We start from the raw sequence: 19,479 nt of genomic DNA, 5'->3' as shown, positions 1-19,479 counted from the left end.
CCTTAGGATTACAGCCCCTTGATCAGGAGTATGAAATACAGTTAGTGAAGAACAAAGTTCTCTCTGATGGCTGGGTCCCTGTTGGGTCAGTGCTGCTCCTTCCCAAGGCCAGGAATAGCGTCGCACTCCAGATGGAGTAGCATTGGGAGGGCACAGGCCTGTTTCACCTGCGCTTTTGCCCTCCTTCTTCTCATTGTCAGGACAATGCCTGTGCCCCACCAGGGTCTGACCGAACCTCCCAGTGCCATGGGCACAGATGTCTCAAGAGGTACATATGACACATGTGACTGGGACAGAGAACACCTGAAGCACAAAGCAAGCTAAGCAATTGCATAGAATTTCTAAAAAATTGCTTAAAAAGCAGGCAAATGCCTTGCCATGACCACCACTCAGCCCTGTGCCACTCCCTCTGCTTTGTGGCTGCTGCATCCCTTTATCGTTGTAAATTAAATTTTCTCTCTCTACGACTCCACCTCTATTTTTGCAGATATTCTTGAGAAGCCTATTGCTTCTGAGCAGGAAATGGATCTTACAGGTAGATGTATTGACCTTTCTTTTTTCTTTTTACTTTGTCAGGCAATCAAAGAGGTTGTAAAATAATCCCTCTGCTCTAAGTGCATCCATACACCAAGTGTTGTCTTTCCTTCACTGTGATATGTTCCAAGGTGACCAGTAGCCCGCCTGCCTCGAGGAATCAGAGCATGCCTGCCAGAGGTAATGGCCAAGAATCCATTTTACTCTGTAAGACTTCAATTGTTGCAAAGACAGCGTCAGGGGGAGATTTTTTTTATTAGTTTTGCTCAATTTTAATTGCACAGTTAAAAGACTTATTTAGGAAATGTGAGCCATTAAAAAAAGAATAAACAGTGAAATGCTGTAGTGATGTTGAAGTCGGTGTCTAATTTTTTCTGAGTTTTAATGAATTATATGTACAAACCAATATAAAATGTTAATCTTTCTGGTGTCTTTGTTGGCAGGATTGAGATAAACGTAACTATTCAAATGATAGCTGTGCTGAAACAACAATCTATTATTATTATAATCCTATTATTACCACATTTATTTATTTTTTGCGGTTTTAAACCTATGCTAAAAGCGTTGTGTACATAGTCTGTAGTCTGTTTGTCTCTGTGTATGTTGCTATAAAAGGTTCACTTGACATTGAAATGAACATTTCAATATCTCCATGGCATAGGGAGGGACTTCTGCCCTGTGAATCAAGGCATTGTCAAGAGGACAGTCAAGAAAAGGAACGGACACTTGACTGATCGAGCACCATCTCTGTTTCAAAAGAGGTAGGTAGGGCAGTCCATATCTGAGCAGAAGGAATGTCAGATGAGTAAGTTATTAAGTTTTGGGACAGACAGACTGAAAGATACCTGGTGGATCACAGAAATCGCAGCATGCCAGAGCTGTTGTGTTGATGGGCCCTGCAGGTCTCTTGTCCAGCCTCCTGTCCAGAGCAGGACTATCGCTAACACCTGATCAGGTCAGCTGTGACTTTGCCCAGCCAGCTCATGGAATACTTCAAGGATAATGATACCCATTCTTCAGTGATTCCAAGGACGGAGATCATCCCCTGCTCTGGCTGCACCACCCTTCTGGAGAAGTGTCTCCTTATGCCCAACCTGAACTTCTCTAGCTACTCTGTCCTCTTTGTAGTCATCCTTCTTCTATTTGTAGGGACATGAACAAGCCCAGCTCTCTCAGATTCTTTTCACACATGGTGTACTTTAGGCCCCTGATCAAGAAATCCAGAAAAACAGGCGGACTATAAAAGGTATTGTGCTGCATGTAGGCATCATTCTCATCCAGAGCCTCTGAGTTTTAGGGCAGGAGGTGCGTCAGGAATGCGTTGACATAAAATCAAGAGAATATAAGGAGAGTGACCTTAAATTTGGCCTTGATATAAGCAGATTAAGCAGGATTTTTCATTCTAGCCATATGGATTTGTGGTTTGGGTTTGGTCTTGTGGGTTGTTTTTTTTTGTTTTGTTTTTGGTTTGTTTTTTTCCAGACATAAGCTATTACTTTTATCACAGTTTTATTTTAACCTGACTTCAAGCAATCTGGCTAGCACAGAGTCATCTCTCACCTGTGGTTGCAGTGAATCTGAAGTTGTATTACTGGAAACCTTTAAGAAATACCTGACTCTAGTGTGTTACCCCAAGACAGCCAAAGAGGAACAGCATTGACTGCTACAGAAACTGCACAGGCTGTTCTGGGAGCTGGAGATACACGGTGCCTTTCAGGTACCTGACAAGGTATGAAGTCTTTCTGACTCGTGTGGGTACTGAGGAAGCTGATGGTACCATAGCGTTTGGCTGCAGGCGCCTTGTCTGCGGGCAGGGTACGGAGAGCGGGATCACAGGCTATTTGGAGGAATGTGCATCCTCGTCCTCCCTCAAGTCAGCTTGCCCAGAACACCATCTCTCCTAGGAGAGCTGGCTGTGGCTGAGGCCTCCAATTTAAATAATATGGACTGAAAATGGTGGAGCGTCCAGGAAAAGTCCTTTTGGGGCCACAGTGCAAAGAATGACTTTAGACTAGAGACAGAGAAAAGCCTAGAAGGAGGTCGTTTCGCTTCCACTGGCTGATACATGTGCCTGGCTTACCGCTAAAGGTTGTGGTAGGAACCGCAACTGCAACTTCCTGATGAGGAACACTTCCCTTCGTTGCTCCTGTTCCTGGAGCACTGGAAACCCCTCCTCCATTTTCAATGGTAACCACTGGTGGTATTTATAGACCACATTCATACTTCAACACGCAGACATGCATCTCGCTGAGAACTGAAGATGTCAGCAGCGCTTTCACTGTTCCTCTTAGGATTTATTCTAAGTTATTTTTGGCTATCTTGTATAACTGATCTCTTAAGCCCTCTTAAGTTTAATTTTAGACTTGGCAGAGTTTATCCTGCTGTGCTGCCCTTTTCCAGATGCATCTTCTCCTCATAACCAGGCTCCTGGTGAGTCTTTAGAGAATACAGAAAAGGCTGTTTAGAGATGCAACAAGAACAGCATCTAGGATCCATCCCCCTGGTAGTTCTGCCTTCACACTGTTGTGGCAGCGATTCTGACAGAGAAGAAAGCCAAGGAATGATCTCTCCTGCACATAACTCACATAGAAAGAAGAGGTGTGACCTAGCTTGAGTGCTCTCCACTTCCATGCAAGAGCAACGGCCGTGTATAGTACATGTGAAGCTCTCTGGAGCTCAACAGTGTCAGGGAGCTGCTGGAGGCTTGAGAGACCATCTAAACATCAATGAGAGCAAAGCACTTGGTACCAGCTTCTTCTATGGCTTCCCAAGAGTGAGGTAGAAACATCATCTATCCAAGCGCTTGCCAAATGCATTCCCTCATAAACAGACTGGCACTGCTGGGCTCCCAAGAAGGAGGCATGGGTCATAGGGGCCTGTAGGTCTGGGTACCAGCAACTGGAAAGCCCAAAATTTGTGTGTGTTTTTGCCTAGTTAATCTTAACTAATTAATCTAATCCTGCATGTTTGTGCATTTGTAATTCACTAGGGAACTTCAAACTGAACTAGCCAGAGAGTGGGAGGAGACACAGCTGTAAAGACCCAAGGTGTGAGCTGGTGCCTGGGTAAGAGCCTTGAAGTTTTGGTATGGATAATAGACTTAGAGCCCGTGACAATATCTGAGGGACCGTTAGTGTGATGTGCTTGTGCATCTACAGAGGGAAAAGGTGTGCATGTTTCACTAGCGATGTGCCAGACTGCTCAGCCAGAGAGCAGAACGAGGAGCGAGCCAGCCGATGGGAGTGATGGTGGTGTTTCTGTGGGTGCTGGAAAAGGCACAGCTCTCTCTGGGTTAGGCTGTGTGGCCAGCCAAGTTAGTGTCATGCATGCTTGCACATGTGTGTGTGCGTGCATGTGCGCGCACCTGCACCTTGTATATGTGCCCAGCCCGAACTGGGAAGGACATCAGCAGCAAAAAGGCAAGGGAGGAGAAATTCCCTGGGTCTTAAAGTCCCCTGGGCTCAGCTTCCCAGGAGCATGCCCAGCGTTTCCTCAGGCAGGCTCACTGAGACTTTTCCCGTTTCATGGCTCTGCAGCTGTGGAAGCTGCCACAGCACTGCAGGACAAATGTTTTCCAGCTCCTCATTAGTTTCTACCAAAGAAATCTTGGCTTTGGGCCCCTGCATGTTCTTAGGAAACAGTGTAGAGGAAGATGTGGATCATATCACTGCGTCAGTCCCGGGGACACAGAGAGAAAGGCATATGGCAGCATAAGGAGATGATCTCTCTGTCTTGCTTTCAGCATGAGGCCCATTCTTTGTCCTCTGCTGCTGCTTACAACGTGGTGGGAAGTCCTAAGCTTCCAGCCCTTCCAAGTCTGTGGCACAGATTATCACGAAAATTGTCTCGTGTCTGCAAAAACAAATAATTTCAGGAAAAAGTAGAAGGCTGTATGAAAAGTGGACACTATGCTGGTAGAGCTGCGTTCTGGAGAAAGTAAATGAGCTGGTAAGAGTAAGACTGCTGCAGGGATGGGAAGGAGGCACTGCAGGACATCGCTGACAAGCAGTGGCACATGTGGAGGGGTCACCCGTGTGTCCTGTCACCTCAGCTAGGCAGACCAGTCCCCCAGACACCTCCCTTGCCCTGTCACATGGAGGTAGCGGGGCTGCTGTCCTACCCTCTCCACTGCTGAGTCCCGCTTCAGAGCGTCACACACACTTTGGAGAGCTGGGACTCTATGTTGGAGGTAAATGCTTGTTTCTCTTACCTTCCTCAGGCAGAGTTCAAAGAAAAAAATTAAGATAAACAGGTCCCGTAGAGCCATCAGGTCTGCACAGTATACTGGCTCCAGGGCTGTGGGCTGCTTTCCCCTTGTCGTGGGCACAGCGAAACTGCACGTGAGAGATCAGATGTGCCCAGCTGCTGCTTCCGAGGTGGACGCAGGCTGGCATTCTTCTGTGGGTCTACGGAAGACACTAGGGAGCAATTAGAGAGCTATAGAGTGGAAAGGCCGGTCTAGGTGCACACAGATTGGGTCTAAACTATATCACAGATGTGCTTCTAAGCTCGGTGTGCAGACTGGAGTCACCCCGACTTTAAGCCTTTGGGACACCCAAGTGTATTCTGTTTCTCCTACCCCTAGTCTGAAACGTTTGGTTTGTTTGCTCCTGTCTCCAGGACCACACACTGCACAACAGTGGTTGGATTTCTCCGGAGTACACCTCACTAAACTGATGGTTTAGACTGGAAATCAGGAAGAGGGCAGAAAACACACCAAAAAAAGCATAGGCTTTAAGACAGTATTCTAAGCTTATAACACGGCTGTCGCAATAGCAAGGAGCAGAAGTTGATGTCCTGGATACTTATTGCTCCTACATTCCCGAGTTCCTTCCTCTCCGAGCCAGTGATAAATGCCTCACTAACAACCAGGGCAGCAAAAATCCCCCAACTCTGAAAAATCCTAGTCTGCATATCTTTCAACTACATGGTTTCAAAATATTCTAGTTAAATAATTTTACTTAAAAGAAATCCGGTAGTTCTGACTGAAAGAAGGATCTCTATTATAACTCTGCTTTTCATCTCAGGAGAAAAAAAAAAAAAAGAAAAAGAAAAAGCTGTCTGTATTCACTTACTCTGCATAAAATTTTACAAGTTCAAAAGTACAGTTCTGATGGAAATTTAAATGATTAAATTTCATTTAAACAGCATTCCCTTTTAGTAACGCTCTGGCTCCCAGCCTACAAAAGACAAGGTCCCCTTTTTTCCTAATAGGCCCTAACACGTCTTTATATCTCCAATTATATCTGGAGTCACGTGAATCTGATGAGATCCCACATCATCTACTGAGAGTAAAATCATTGTATTTGTCTAAAAAAAGACATAACCTTTAAGGGATCCCAGCCTAGACAAGGCTGAGGACTCCAACCAACTTCAGTGAAATAAAGTACTACATTAGGGAAAATACAGGTTAATGAGCTCACTCAAACCGAGTTGTATCGCGTTAATTAACGAGTGAAATATTCCACTTTTGATTAAAATTATCTCAGACAGACTATTTAATTGAGTTTTTTCTAATGAAAAATCAAGCATTAATCTGCAAAATCAACATTTTCCAGTTCACCGTGTTGATTTTGCTGGAGCGATATTATCTTCTGGAAAATAAACAAGTTCATGCTGAATTACACTAAAATGTGTCTTAACTATGAAAACAATTGCTTTCTCTCACTCTGACAGCTGTCATTCATAGCTGCTGCCCATCGACATTTCTCTTACTTCCAAGTAACATCAGAATTTGTTCAATTTAGTCTTCTGCTAACTCACAATCTTTCTCCCTTCGGGGGTTGTTTTTAAATCTGAATGCTATACTACTGTTCTCTTTCAGCAAACTCAAACTCTCAAGACTTTCTACCTTTTAAAGTAAAAAAGCTTAAAGCTTTCCACTTTTTCATTTCAGGCATGCATTTTTCCTCAATTCACATATTCACAAAGAAATGGTAATAATTTTCTCCATGCTCTGGAGTTTCCCCTTGGCTCACCGGAGCAGTAGATAGCTGTGCAGGGGGCAGAGGGTGCGGGCAGATCAGGGACTACGCCAGTGCCTTTGTGCTAACCGGGGCTATGTGCCATGGCAACTGCGTTTTCTGCGCTGAAACTCTCCCTGATGTGAAAAATCTTGCACAGGATCTGAAAGCAGACATCTCGGCAGGCTGCTCTCAAATCATGTCTAATTGAAACACATCCAAGTCACAAGACTCATCTGATTGTCTTGGTAAGACCTGACGGATGTGTACACACATCTATCATTTGGAGAGCTGGAAAACAACTCAGGTTTTTAAGTGATTGGGAGAATCAAGGAAACAATGGCGCTGAGAGAGTCTTTCGATGATTCTGGTGTCAAATTAGACCTGACTTTATAATCTGGAAAACATTAAATGAGACAAAGAGTTCTGAGTTGGTTTCAGCATTTCCAACCATGGAATGGAAAGAGGATGTTTTTTCCCTGTTGAGCCCACAGGTGACCATCTGCCACACTGTGCCAAAATAAACTAGTTATCGAGGGTCTGGTATCTGTGGGAGTGTAAGGTCTCCCCGGAAAACTCTGAAAGACTAGAACTGTGGCTCTTCACAGAACATGTAGCTGATACTTATGCCTCATTGTCTGAAGTCTGACGTGCCTTCTACAGTCTCCCGTGTGACTGCATTAGCAGTTCCATTCAGGCTGGTGATTAACAAAGATCAAAGCAGTAAGTAACCAATAAGACCCTAAAGCCCTGGTTGTAGAAGTAATGTGGTTCAATAGCTCCCAGTCTTTCCAATTATTAGCTGCGGATCAATGTAGGTTCTCTTTTAACCATGCCAGTGCTTCTCTCCAGATAATGCCCAACCAGGGTATTTGCATTGGATCTGTGCCCTAGCTCCGGAGATACGTAAACAGGGCAGGCAGAGATGAAAGTCACCGAAAGCAAAGAAGGAAACTCCTTTTCACAGATGGGATTACTCCAGAAAATGAAAACATCGAAAACTGACGTGTGCCAACATGGAGGGAAAGACAGATTCAGGACAGAGCATCACTCTGATGGCACAGCACGTCGTTGGGAACATGAGTCCTGAGGTTGCAGCTTGAAACACGAGCAAGTGACTGTAGGTAAGAAGCAAGGGGTTGCTGGAGCGGGGGGGCCTTGAACGTCAGAGCCTGTACTAGATCAACCTGTGCTGCTTCTCCACAGTTAACACCATAACAGTATTTCTTCCCTGGGTTGCCCATCTATCCGCTCTCTGTTCCTCTTAGTCATTGAAATTTAGGCTGCCTGTTTCAAAGTGAACTCCAGAAACGTCTCCCACCTTCTGTACCCAAAGATGCTCAGTTGCTTCCTATTTTTCCAGGCAGGCATACCTGTCTTGGAGTATGGAAAGTGAGATAACCTTAATCTTTCAGCCACAGACTTTTAAAGGAAGTACACTGCAATGCACTGCAAATGAATATCCAGTTTTTGAGATCAAGTGAAAAAAGTTCTGCTTGCATTTCTTCTTGTGAACCTTATTTCCAAGCTTGTACCCGGTAACTTTTCAACAAAGTCTCACTTAGTGATTTTTGTCTGGCCAGGTGATGCAAAGTGAAATCAGGCTGAATGACAATAGGATATGTTTTTTGGTCTCTCTAAATCTAGTGAGTCTAGACATGATGGAATTGTGTCCTTTTCCCCACCGAATGCAGCCAAATGCAAAGTCGAGCATCTTAAAGTGAGTTTTGTTTTCTTGTGACTGTTCTACAAGCCACGTCATTCCATAATAATAACATCTGCTTCTTTATTATTTACTGTCTTCTCTAGTAATTTCTAAGCTAGATCAGCAAAGATGTATATTACCATTTTGTTCACCAACAAGAACACTGGATAACATTACACCAATTTCTGATTAACAGAGGATGCTGCTGGAAGCAGCCCTCTTCCCTGGTAAGTCCCCATTTTGAGATCTGTTGGGAAGCCAGTTCTGTTAATTCCATATAAGGAAAGTTTCAAAATCGGGATTGAATCTGGTGTAATTTTAAAACCACGAGGATACCGTGATGATTGATATTCCATCCCATATTTATTTCTGTAGCCCTGAATTCACCTGTTCATATTTTGCACTAACTGTTGTCAGGGTAAGCGCCTCAGTTCTCTTTGGAACATGGGACTTATCTGTTAGTCTTCCACCACTTTGATGTTTATTCCATTTACAAGGAACTATCAGATACCTCCTTTAAGACTGCTGGGTTAAATGGTTGAGGATAGACACATCCAAAGAGAAAGTAACACAGTTTTTGTTCATGAGATATAGAGTAACATGTCAAATAAGGAGCAGCTCACTGCCTAGTCCCTTACTTTACTGTTACGAGTCTCAGCCTGCAGGGATTTTATTTCCACATTTTTATGTATGATAGATGTTCATACAGCTAGTCTGTCTAGCAGGATCAGGAGGACCTAAAATCCAAAATCCCCAGTGCACTGCAGACACAAAATATCCCCCAACATCCTATAAAAAACCTGAATGTCTATAATAAAGCAAAGACTAGCAGAGAAACCACAGCTATCGTGTACCACAGGAAGAGAGCAAGAGACATCGTGAGGAACATGAACCGATCTGAGGGCTCTTATCCTGTAACTTAAATTCCTACAGCCAGATGTCTCTTATTCTGTAAGCAAAAAATGAGGGATTTGTTAGTTCACAAGTGCTTTTCTGAAATGGACCCTTCCCCATGTTGTAAAGGAAGGCAAAACGTTATCTAGCCTGAGGGAGATTTCTCTTCTGATCCCAAATTAGATCATCAGTTTAATGTTCAGTGCATGAGCAGACATACCAATTAGATACTGAGAAGCTGTAATAATGTCAACGGCAGCAAAGCAACCTCCTCACATACTGTCTCCACCTGTAGCCAATTTCTGGTGCTTTAGAGAAGGCATAAAACCCTCCAGAAAACGTGATATGCATCAAGTCAGCAAATACTTTCTTCCTGGCTCCCCCTGGTAACCAGCGGCAACCCTGAAGCTGGGATGTCTTCAGAACACAGACATGGCGTGAGCGAGGCAGTCAAGCCAAGATGGCTCCTTTCAGACCTCCTTAAGATACCAACAAATCAGCTATGCAGGACTCACTCCAAGCTTCCGCACGCCAGAAACATTCCCCTTCCCTCACACAGTTCTTTCTGCGACTTAAGAAGTGGCCATTTCAGGCGGTGGGTTTCCTTTGCTCACACTGCCCTCTGTGGAGGCAAAGTCCAGACACACACTTTCTGGGAAGCCCTCCTTGGATTTTCACTTTTTTCCCCAACGGCAAGTTACTCAAGTCATAGTCATTTCTTGATATTTATCCATAAGGTACCATCCCATCCCCGCTAGATCTTCAATTTGTTATACTAAATAGGACCAGTTCTTGAAGGAGATTCTCTCTTCCTTAACTACCTTGGAAATCCCACCCTGCGTCTGTTTCACCTCCCCCTTTTCTTACCATAGCTATGCACGATGGCATTAACAAAATGCGCTGGTGCTCTCTGTGCCTTGCACAGCTGGACTGATTCTTCCCTAGAATAACACTTTTCCTTTATATCGCAGCGCTTTGCAGCTCACAGTCACCCCACAGTCAAATACTGGCCCGCAACTTGTTTCTTATCTTTTTGCTCACAATCGATAACTATCTGTGACCTCACAGAATCTTACGCCTTAGTGTTTTGTGCTTTTAATTTATTTTTTTATGATTATTTTAATACTATTCTTACAAATCTATCTGACCAGCTCCCATTTTCAGTTATGCAGAAAAACCTCTCCACTGCAATGCCAGTATTCCCAGACTTTGTGTCACAGCTTATGTAAGGAGTGCATTTAAAGTGGGATTGTTGTCTTCAAGTTAAGACTTCTGTGTTAGAAATGGCAAGTTCTTAGACAGCTTCCTTTTTGACCAATGAGGAGAACACATAATGCCAGGGCTCAGCTCATGCCATATGAGGAGGAACTTAATTTCCCTAAGAAAGTCACTATGTCCACAGGTTTGCTGTGGGATTTTTTTTTTTATTTTTTTTTTTTTTACAAATTAGATGACATGAATTGTACCCCTAGCCAGCCCTTTTTCCTACTTTGGTAATCTCAGCAATAACAGAATCGGTCCCCCAACCAAATATAAGGACAACTAGAAATATCTGATCTCCATTGTGATAATTTCCCTTTTTATATTACTTGTCACTGTCTAATTGTAAAAATGTTCTTTAATCAGTTTACAATCTATTTATCCCCATCATAATAAATAATATAAAGTAAAATCTGCACCACAGACTCAAGCAAAAGGACTGCCTACTTGACTAGCTCTGTGTCATCATCCAATGATAGATATTTAGGGAAGAACAAATGGGTGGGTACAGGGTGATTCTGTTCATGTACTCCCCTTGTGATATTAGTACTGCATCAGTAGTTCGGGGACTTCCTGGTCAGAGGTTGCTCTCAAATCATCATGTTAGTAACACAAATGGATGTTTCCCCCTGGAGCCATGCAATCCCCCAGTTTTGGCCTTCACAACACGCCCTGGCAGGGAGCTCTGAAGAAGGAGTATTTCTTTTTGTCTGTTATGCTTTATTGTTCTTAAATCACAGAAGCACTCAACAATATTTCTTGTCTGATTTCTGTCATTCCCTGTTGATCCCCACCAGTATCACAGTTCTCTGCACAGCATGCCTTCCTTTCAGTCTGAGGAGGCTCAGGCTGTTTAGCAGTCCCCCGCGCGGAAGCATGCCTACATCCGTCACCACATTGTTACCTTCTCTCTGCTCTCTGTAGTTCTTCTGTAAAGAATTTTCAGTGGGACATTCCATCAAATGTTTTTTTGTGACTCCATAGAGACTGGGTCTAATGCATTACCCTTGCCGAAGAAGCGATTCATCTTTTTAAAAGATTTACCTTTAACAAAACCCTACCTTTGATAAAACCCATTTGTTGCCATGTACTGAGTGCTTTCCCTGAAAACTGTCCTAATGTTGCTGGGTCAAGTGGCCTGTATCATTTTTTTCCAGTCGTCTTTGAATACAGGAATGTGCAGATTCTTGCTACTAAACCTGCATTTTCATGTGCCAATTATTTCAACATCCTCAGATGGAGATTGTCCAAGCCCCCTGGGTTCAGTTCCTCTATCACTGGAAATTTTATCTTTAATATAGAGCTCTACCTCCTCAATATCTTTTACCACTCTTTCCCTCCTAAACAATTTATAACTAGCAATTTTTACATTCCAGTCATGCAAATAAACCCGTCAGGTTTGTCATGCCAATTATATTGTATTTCTCAATAATCCAGCAAGAATTCCCAGTTCCTCTTGCTTTTAATTATATACTGACGAGGTGCTTCTCCCTGGTCCCTCTTTCTGGACAGCTGCCTACGGTGAATCATATAGGCTTATTATCACACGGTGGCGGGGGAGAAGGGTGACGCGGTACCGCCCTGGGTCTGTGAACGCGTGTGGCAAGTTCTTGTCTCTGTATGTTACAGATTTATTCCTTTCTGCAGGACAGACCTCTCATTCTCTGGCTCCTTCTCAAATGTGCATTTAACGTCCATATTTATGGCCTGTTTTGATGCATCCTTACATACCATGTAAGTTCCACTCTACCATTTACTCCTTAAAGAGTGCTAATGAATACATGGTATGGAGCATACAAAGAGCTACAGACCCCTTGCCCTCAAAATAGAATTCCAAGAATACAAAAAAAGCCTGTGGATACCCAATCCTGATCTCTCTGGCTTCTATGGAGCGTGGTGAAGCAACATGGAAAAGCGCATTGTTTATTTAATGGGACAGTACAGTACTCTTAACAGGCACCTAGGCAGCTGCTTTTCCCTCTGAATGTGGATGCTATTGCTGAGATTGTCTGTTGATTAGCAACTAAAACAAGATCTGAGTTCATGGTTTTTTGTATTAAAATCAAGACACGCTATTGAGCAAAATCGGCTAACTTGCTATTGCTTCCCAGCTCTCTCACTCCTCTACCTGTTAGTGTAAGGTGTGCCACCTTCCCACTTCATGTATTCATTTTCTCATGGCACGTATGTTCTTGAGTCACGGAACCTACCAGCTAGCTTACCGCTGCTGCTACTAGCCCATTGCTTGGCTGGTATCTTGTAAAGGTGTCCACTGCTGACACAAGCGTAGACCTAGACTGCAGGTGTGAAATAGGATACGCAGTCCAAGTCGTACTCAAAAAGAAATGAAATGATAAAGAGCTTGGCTGCAAGATGCCTGGTCTTGGCCAAGGATTTCATGGCTCAGGAGGAGGCAGTGTGTGAGTGCAGAACAGGACTTGTGACCAGCATGGGCTGCAGACCCTCCAGGGTGTGCTTTAGCTTCATCCCCTTCTGGAGATGAGCTGCATTGCTCTTACAGAAGGTACTTCCACCCGTGTGGGATCCAAAGCATTGGACCCAATCTGAAAGGAAGAGCCTTCATCCTCTCTTTAGTAGACTGGGATTGAGCATACTTTTGAGTCGGAAATTGTGCTAAATAATTACGGGACTCACCCACAAATGAAATACATTCATGCCCTTCTATTCCCAGAGGGGATTCACAATTACATTTCTCAGGTGCTAAATGCTTTTCAGATTCTTTAGCTGTCCTAGACATGCTGGATAAAAATACACTCTACATTCACTAATTATTTCAGAAATAATCACAGCATCCAATCTCTGTTAGAGATGTCAGTGAAAACAAAAAACCTGCAACAAGATGAAGGTCTGCTCCGCTAGTCTCTGCACGGAGAGTGTATGGCATGTTTTTTGCACCTCTGTCTCTGGAATCTAAATAGACATTTCAGATAAGCAGCGAGAAGACACTCAAAAACATTTTTTTATTCTGATCTAAATGTCATTTTAAGGTGTGACTGAGACCCAGCCCCTCCAGCCAACTGGAAGCCCTGTGATCCTGTCCTTCCTTGTAGTATCAGCCTTTTGGGAACTGGTCCTGTCGTGTCGGCACTACAAGATCTGCTGTAGTTTCAGCTGCACCAGTGCAGAGAGCAGAAAGTTTTGACAGTGCCATGACTGTAGGGAGAGATAAATCAAAAGCCTGGTGGCCAGATGAAGAGTGTGGCTCGCAGCTGGGAATGGTAGGAGTCTCTGGAGAGTTTTGACAGCATCGCAACAACAGACTGTTGCGGGCATTCATGTGTTCCTGGTGGGATTCATGTTGCTTAGCTTCAGACATCGGCAGTGGGGACGCAGGGACAGGTCAGGAGCTGTGGAAACAGTCCTGACCATAGGCTGTGGCCATATGTTCTGCTGACAGAGGTGTGAGGCTGTGGAGCAGCTACCAAAAGGACTTTGCCTGGAGGAAGGCTGCTGTTGCAGTCATTTTCAGTATGCTATTGGTAAAGCTTCAAGAAAGGTGTTATTGAAAGTATGGAGTACATTCAAGCTGGGGATTTTGACTAATTTAATACACTGCTGTCTGTGTGCTTAGTGGTATTTTCTGGATGTTCTCCTGTCATCCTGGGGCGTTTATTAACAACGCAGTGACTGTATGACTTGTGATACCTACGGGCTGTGGTCAGTAAGTGCGGGGTGGACAGTGTGATGAGCCTATGGGCTGGATTACTCACAGCTGTATCGAGTGTTGTGGGTGTATGTGTAAGCATGATTGCAGTGCTGCTGGACTGGCGCTGGCTGGTCCCTCACTGCCCTGGAGCTCAGGTAAAATGATCACCAGTCAGGCTGCGAAAGGCCATGACAGTCTGGTATTACAAACCTGTAAGTCTGAATGAAGGCCTTTCACGGTTATTTTATGTGGACGCTCTTAGGGACAAATTTAGACCTGTGTCCATTACACCGTTCCTGCCCTTACCAGAAAAGCTATGGCCTGAACGAAGCAGCTGTCCGCCTAAGCCAATATATCCCTACCTGGCTGGATTCTTTCTAAAGGTTGGTAACTCCTGGTCTGCTAACTGAAGAGTACTTTTCACCAAGTTAGTGTTTCAAATAAGAGGAAACACACATGGCTGCTGTGGTGGTGCGGTGAGGGAGAAACAAGCCTCTCTCTCCTGCTCTCACCATAACTTTCTAAAGCTGGCTTCCAACTATCTCCTGAAATCACCCACTACAGCACAGCTTTGTTTACCCAGTACAGAATAGATCCCTGTATTTCTCTTCTCCCACAGATAACTCAGTTTTCTGAGTGGGCTAGAGTCACACAGTTAGAAGTTATCTCACACATAAATCTTGGCTTGGAAAGCTTTCAGTATCTGCCAGAAATTCGAGCATGCTTCATCATCCCAATCCCAGCTAAAACGCTAAAAAAGTTGGAGAGTCTTAATCTACTGACGCAGGCTGCTGTGGCCTAAGTTTATTTCCAAATCAGTAAGACTAAGACAAATCATCTTTTTTCTATGCTTCTTTCCTAATGTCAAGGGGGTTACTTTGGTGCACTCATTTCAGCATGGAGCTGTTTATTGACAGTCCCATGGCTGAAGTTCATGAACTTTCCTTTTCATATATTAAACTTGCGTTTTAATGACCAACTAATACTCAAAGCACTATCCTCAAAATTGCCAGCGAGCATACACAGCGCCCTGGGGCGAAATGGACTGAGCTGCTCCCCAAGTTTCCCCCACTTTATAGTACATCTTACAGAGCAGTTGTACCACGATCTCCTAAACTTCCCATTATCAGGGAGGTTGTGTCCTCAGAGACATAACACATAGGATGATTAACTGTTCCTCTCTCCCAACAGCGGTGAAGGATCAACTCCCCAGTCTACTCCTTGGGCAATGGAATGAAAGAAGCCCAGCAAGGAGGGCCAGTATCCACGAGCCGTTATCATCTCATACTGTGTCACACTTGTAAACTTTATTTTCCAGTCACATAATCTAGAAAAAAGCTCTTTCAAAAGCAGTTTGGATGTTAGCTCTACCAGACAGCTCTGGGAGTAGGGACTGTCAGTTTGCATCTGTTGAGACTTAAATCAGTCCCATGGCTGCTACCTTCCATCCACCCTCCAGTGGTTTATTTCTTGGTAAGTGCCAGGGTACACCAGTGGAAATGAATGCACGGAGAAACTGGAGAGATGTCTTCTGGAGTGGTTCTCAGCAAGTACACGGCTGAGCAGGGAACAGAAATGAGCTTTCTTGTGCCCAGTAGTGCCATTTCACTGCCATTTCTCTACTCCAATATACAACCCAGCCACCAGGAAGGGTTTGTGGGTGGTCATTCACTGAAGGGATACCAGAAAAGAGGCAGTCTAGGCTACAGTGTGATAAAATCTGTGACCTTTGTGTTTTCCCTGTCACTCGTATCACTGTCCTAGGGGTTATTTCAGGAGCAATTACAATTACATGTCAGAACCTCCTTAACAAGTACCAGCCGCTGTCTTTTGTGTGCTCCATGGAGCAGCTCCCAGAAGGGAAGCACTGGCCAGTCTCTGGCTGCAGTGCCCGTGAGGGTGGCACATACTGCTTATTGGAGGTTCAGCTGGCTTTAGAGCACAGACCCTGCATCAGCCAGCAGGTAAACAAGCAAATCCTTGCTCTCGCTGGAAACAGGTTGCTTTTCAACAAAGAACTGTTAAAATCTTGCCTCTCTCTGCAGAGCGAATCTGCTTTAAGATACAGCGCAGAACAGCTTGCCTGTGTGTTTATCACACTGAGCCAAACACAAAGCAACACAAGCTGGAAGGAAGTTGTTTTATACTTACCAGCAGCATTGATATTTTCCTCACAGGAGTACCAGATCCCAGTGTGGAAATACCTGAAAAGGAAGCGGTCATCTCCCGTCTCCCAGCTGTAATGAACCACATTCTGGTTTGTCTCATTTGCAGTCTCATTCCCGCTGTAGTTGAGGCAGTTTGTCTTCTTCTCTTTCCCACAGCTGGGCTTGGGGACCCTCTGTGTGCCCTCACACCAGTGGGTCGTGATAAAAGCTGTTGTAGAGAAGAGGAGAGCCATCAGATTCAGACTCACTGCTAGCAGGGCTCTGCATCTTCGATTTGTCTTCATGGTAAATCCGCCCTCCCTCCCCCTCCTGCTGAGAGAAGAAGTCAAAGGGGTTTGTTTTATTTGGGAGGGGGGGGAGGTTCAAAGCCTCTCACGATTCAGAATCCAGTTTTCCAGGCATCAAAACTCTCAGCTTCTTCCAATCTGTTGTTGTAGCAGTGAAGGAAACGCTGCAGCCAGATTCCCATTCTTCTCTTCACTTGAAATCCTGCCTTTGTCCGTTAAAGGAGCAGCTGCAGGCGCGGGAGTGCGGCCGTCCTCTTGTAGTCGGAGTGCTTCAGCGCGCTGACGGGATCAGAGAGGGTCTGTCTCACAAAGAGCACCAAGAGCAAGTGAACATCTGCTCGGGTACCACACATGATCCCAAGGGGCTCCGCAGCCTCCTCCGCTGGGAGACACCTGCAGGCTGCAGGACTCGCTGTCCTCTGCTCCCGTAGGATGAGCAGGAGAAACTCAGCGGGAGGCAGGCGGCAGGGCCAGCTGCTGCCACCGTTCTCGGCAGAGCTCGGGGACCACTGCAGCGCGCTGACAGCTGAGTGGGACTGGGGGGAGGCGTCACATCTTAGTCCCAAAAAGAATCGCTGTTTGAAGCTGTGAAATGCATTTTTCATATAGCAGAAGGTAGAGATTTGTCCAGGAGGAGGAGGGATGGAGTGATACTTTAGCTTTTATTCTCTGAGCTAGTGAGTAGTAAATCGGGGATTTGATTTTGCGAGCAGCATATCGGTATAATTCTCTGTCTTCGGGGGGCTTGCTCTGGAAGCCAGCAAAGACCCAGAGGAATTTAGATTTGAAAGTGTGTAATGAGTAAAACCTATGTCTTTCATAATACCAAGTGAAGCCCCTTTCTCAGGCTTTCATTTCCAGCTACAGCCCATGCAGATGCTCAGTTTGAAGTGGGTCTGTAGGACATTTTGTAGGTCCTGGTCTGTGCAGGATAGAACTGATTAGAGCAAACCCTGGCCTCTGCTCACCAGGTGGCAATGCTGTGAGAGCAGGGAGCACTGCGTAATATCCCGTTTCCAAAGAGAAGTGTATTGTCCTGTCTTGTTGGTTGGCTGACTTGTAGAGTTTATGTCCTCTTTCCACATTGCTCAGCGCTATCTGGTGAATACTGAGTGCTGTGAGGAGACCAGGGCACTTGATGTTGGTGGTGGTACAATCTGTAAGACCTTGTATCCAAGCATTGAGGTTGGCCACATTTGCCACACAACAGTTCTATGTCCTTAGTAGATGAATGCAATTTTCTGTGGTTAAGAGGTTGCAGGTACCTCCTGGGCTTTTGACTGAGTGAGATTTCCTTCCAGCCTTGTTTGGGCTCCCTGCAAGGACCGTGGGGATGCTTGTGGCCTCTCAGAGCAGTCCAGCAGTGGGTTTCCAGCAAGCCCTGAAAATAACCACGCAGCCACACAGGCTTACACTAGTAGATGCGACAATGCTCTCATCTCACACTCTGTTAAGTCAGCGCAATGACTCAACATACAAAGCTCATCCTGTGTCTTACTGCCTGCAGACATGAGATGTGGTGGTAGTTTCTCCAGCTCCTTGAAGAAAGCCAGAAGGACCAGGTGGACCACACAGGACATTAGGGACCCGTTCCTGCCTTCCTGATGTCCCCCTCACAGGTGGACGTAGGACTCTATATTATGCCTCTTCTTGATGCCTGTCCTGCATGTCTGGTTCCAACTGTTTATGAGATTTTTCACTATTTATACGGAATTACTTGGCTTTAGCCATTTTGTTTTACAAATAAACGAGAAAGTTGCTAGAAAATGCTGCTCAGTGAGAGCAATCGTGATTGCAACTTTGCAAGACCAGTGAAATAGTTTTGTACTGCAGATACTTCCCCACCTAAGTGGCCTTCACTTTGCCCGCTCCTGCCTGTACATGATGACCACACCTCTCCAGGTTCCAGTTCTTTCAGCATTTCATCTTGCAGCCAATCAGCATTATTTGTTTGGTTTTAATTGCATGGAAGAAATACAAATGATAGCTGTTTAGAGGACCGCAGGATTATTACTTCATTTATTTTTATGTTGCAGGGCATTCCACTTAGAAATGCATTTGTACGTTCCTGTGTTTCTCAGGCTTATCTGCCTATTTAGAGGAATAAACAATGCAATTTAAACTATGACAGAATGCCTTCACAAGAAAGCTAGCGCTCTTTTTCAGGGTTATCTTTCAAGTGGCTGTCAGTATCTGAATCATCACACTTTTTTCCAAGTGTGAATACAGGTCTTTGCAGTGTTTTCTCACAAATCTTTTCTGTCTGCTGCTCTGTGGCTTTTGTTTTCTGGTTCCCGCACCAACTTCTGCACGTCCTATTTCACCTCGTGCCCATCTCCCTGAGGGATGGGCATCCAAGAGTTTGGTTATCTATCTGTGATATTTCTGTCCTAAATACTTTTGAGATTTTGTTTTTACTCCTAATCCTGACAAATATTTCTATCTTTGTGCCTCCTTATCTTGTTTATTCTTGGTTTTTGGGCTGACAGGGCTGTTGAGAACAGGGATGGTGGCTATATATATATATTTTTTTTTTTTTTAAAGGCAAAATAAAGCAGAAATTTGGTTTCTTTTGTGATACAGAGTTTTTAGAATCGTAAACATTTAAAAATATTCAGCACAAAGTAAAAAATGCTCAAAGCTGGGGAATTTTTTTAACACAAATTGTTTTCTTTTTCCTAACAGAAGTCAGTTTTCTAATTATCAGTCTCCTCTGGCTGTACATGTTGGGATTACTTGAAAAGAAGGAAACTAGTCTGTGCTACGCTCGTGCTCCAACCATCTCTCTTTATATAATCTCTGTTTATCAGATTTGTTGTGTATAAAAATGGAAAGATCATACATATGCTGCAGAAGGCAGTTCAGATGCCAGGATTAAGTTGTATTTATGTGGTATTATCTTCAATAGTAAAGCAGAAGGGTTTGAATGCTATAGAGAAGGTTTCATATTGTGGTTACAAGAACCTTTAAAATCCTTTTTGCAGCAATAGCTTTTCTCTGC

At 44.4% G+C, this 19,479-nt stretch overlaps 1 protein-coding gene across 1 annotated transcript in view; it reads right to left on the bottom strand.

Moving 5' to 3' along the window:
* Positions 1 to 16,475, bottom strand: part of GSG1L (GSG1 like) — a 55,628-nt gene extending 39,153 nt beyond the window's left edge. Inside the window, exon 1 of the mRNA XM_054212325.1 lies at positions 16,175 to 16,475. Coding sequence (XP_054068300.1) covers positions 16,175 to 16,475 — 301 coding nt within the window. The remainder of the gene's footprint in view (positions 1 to 16,174) is intronic.
* Positions 16,476 to 19,479: the final 3,004 nt, after the last annotated feature.

This window comes from Rissa tridactyla, chromosome 8, assembly GCF_028500815.1.
Source record: "Rissa tridactyla isolate bRisTri1 chromosome 8, bRisTri1.patW.cur.20221130, whole genome shotgun sequence".
Lineage (NCBI taxonomy): Eukaryota > Metazoa > Chordata > Aves > Charadriiformes > Laridae > Rissa > Rissa tridactyla.
This window is presented reverse-complemented; position numbering and strand designations above follow the sequence as displayed.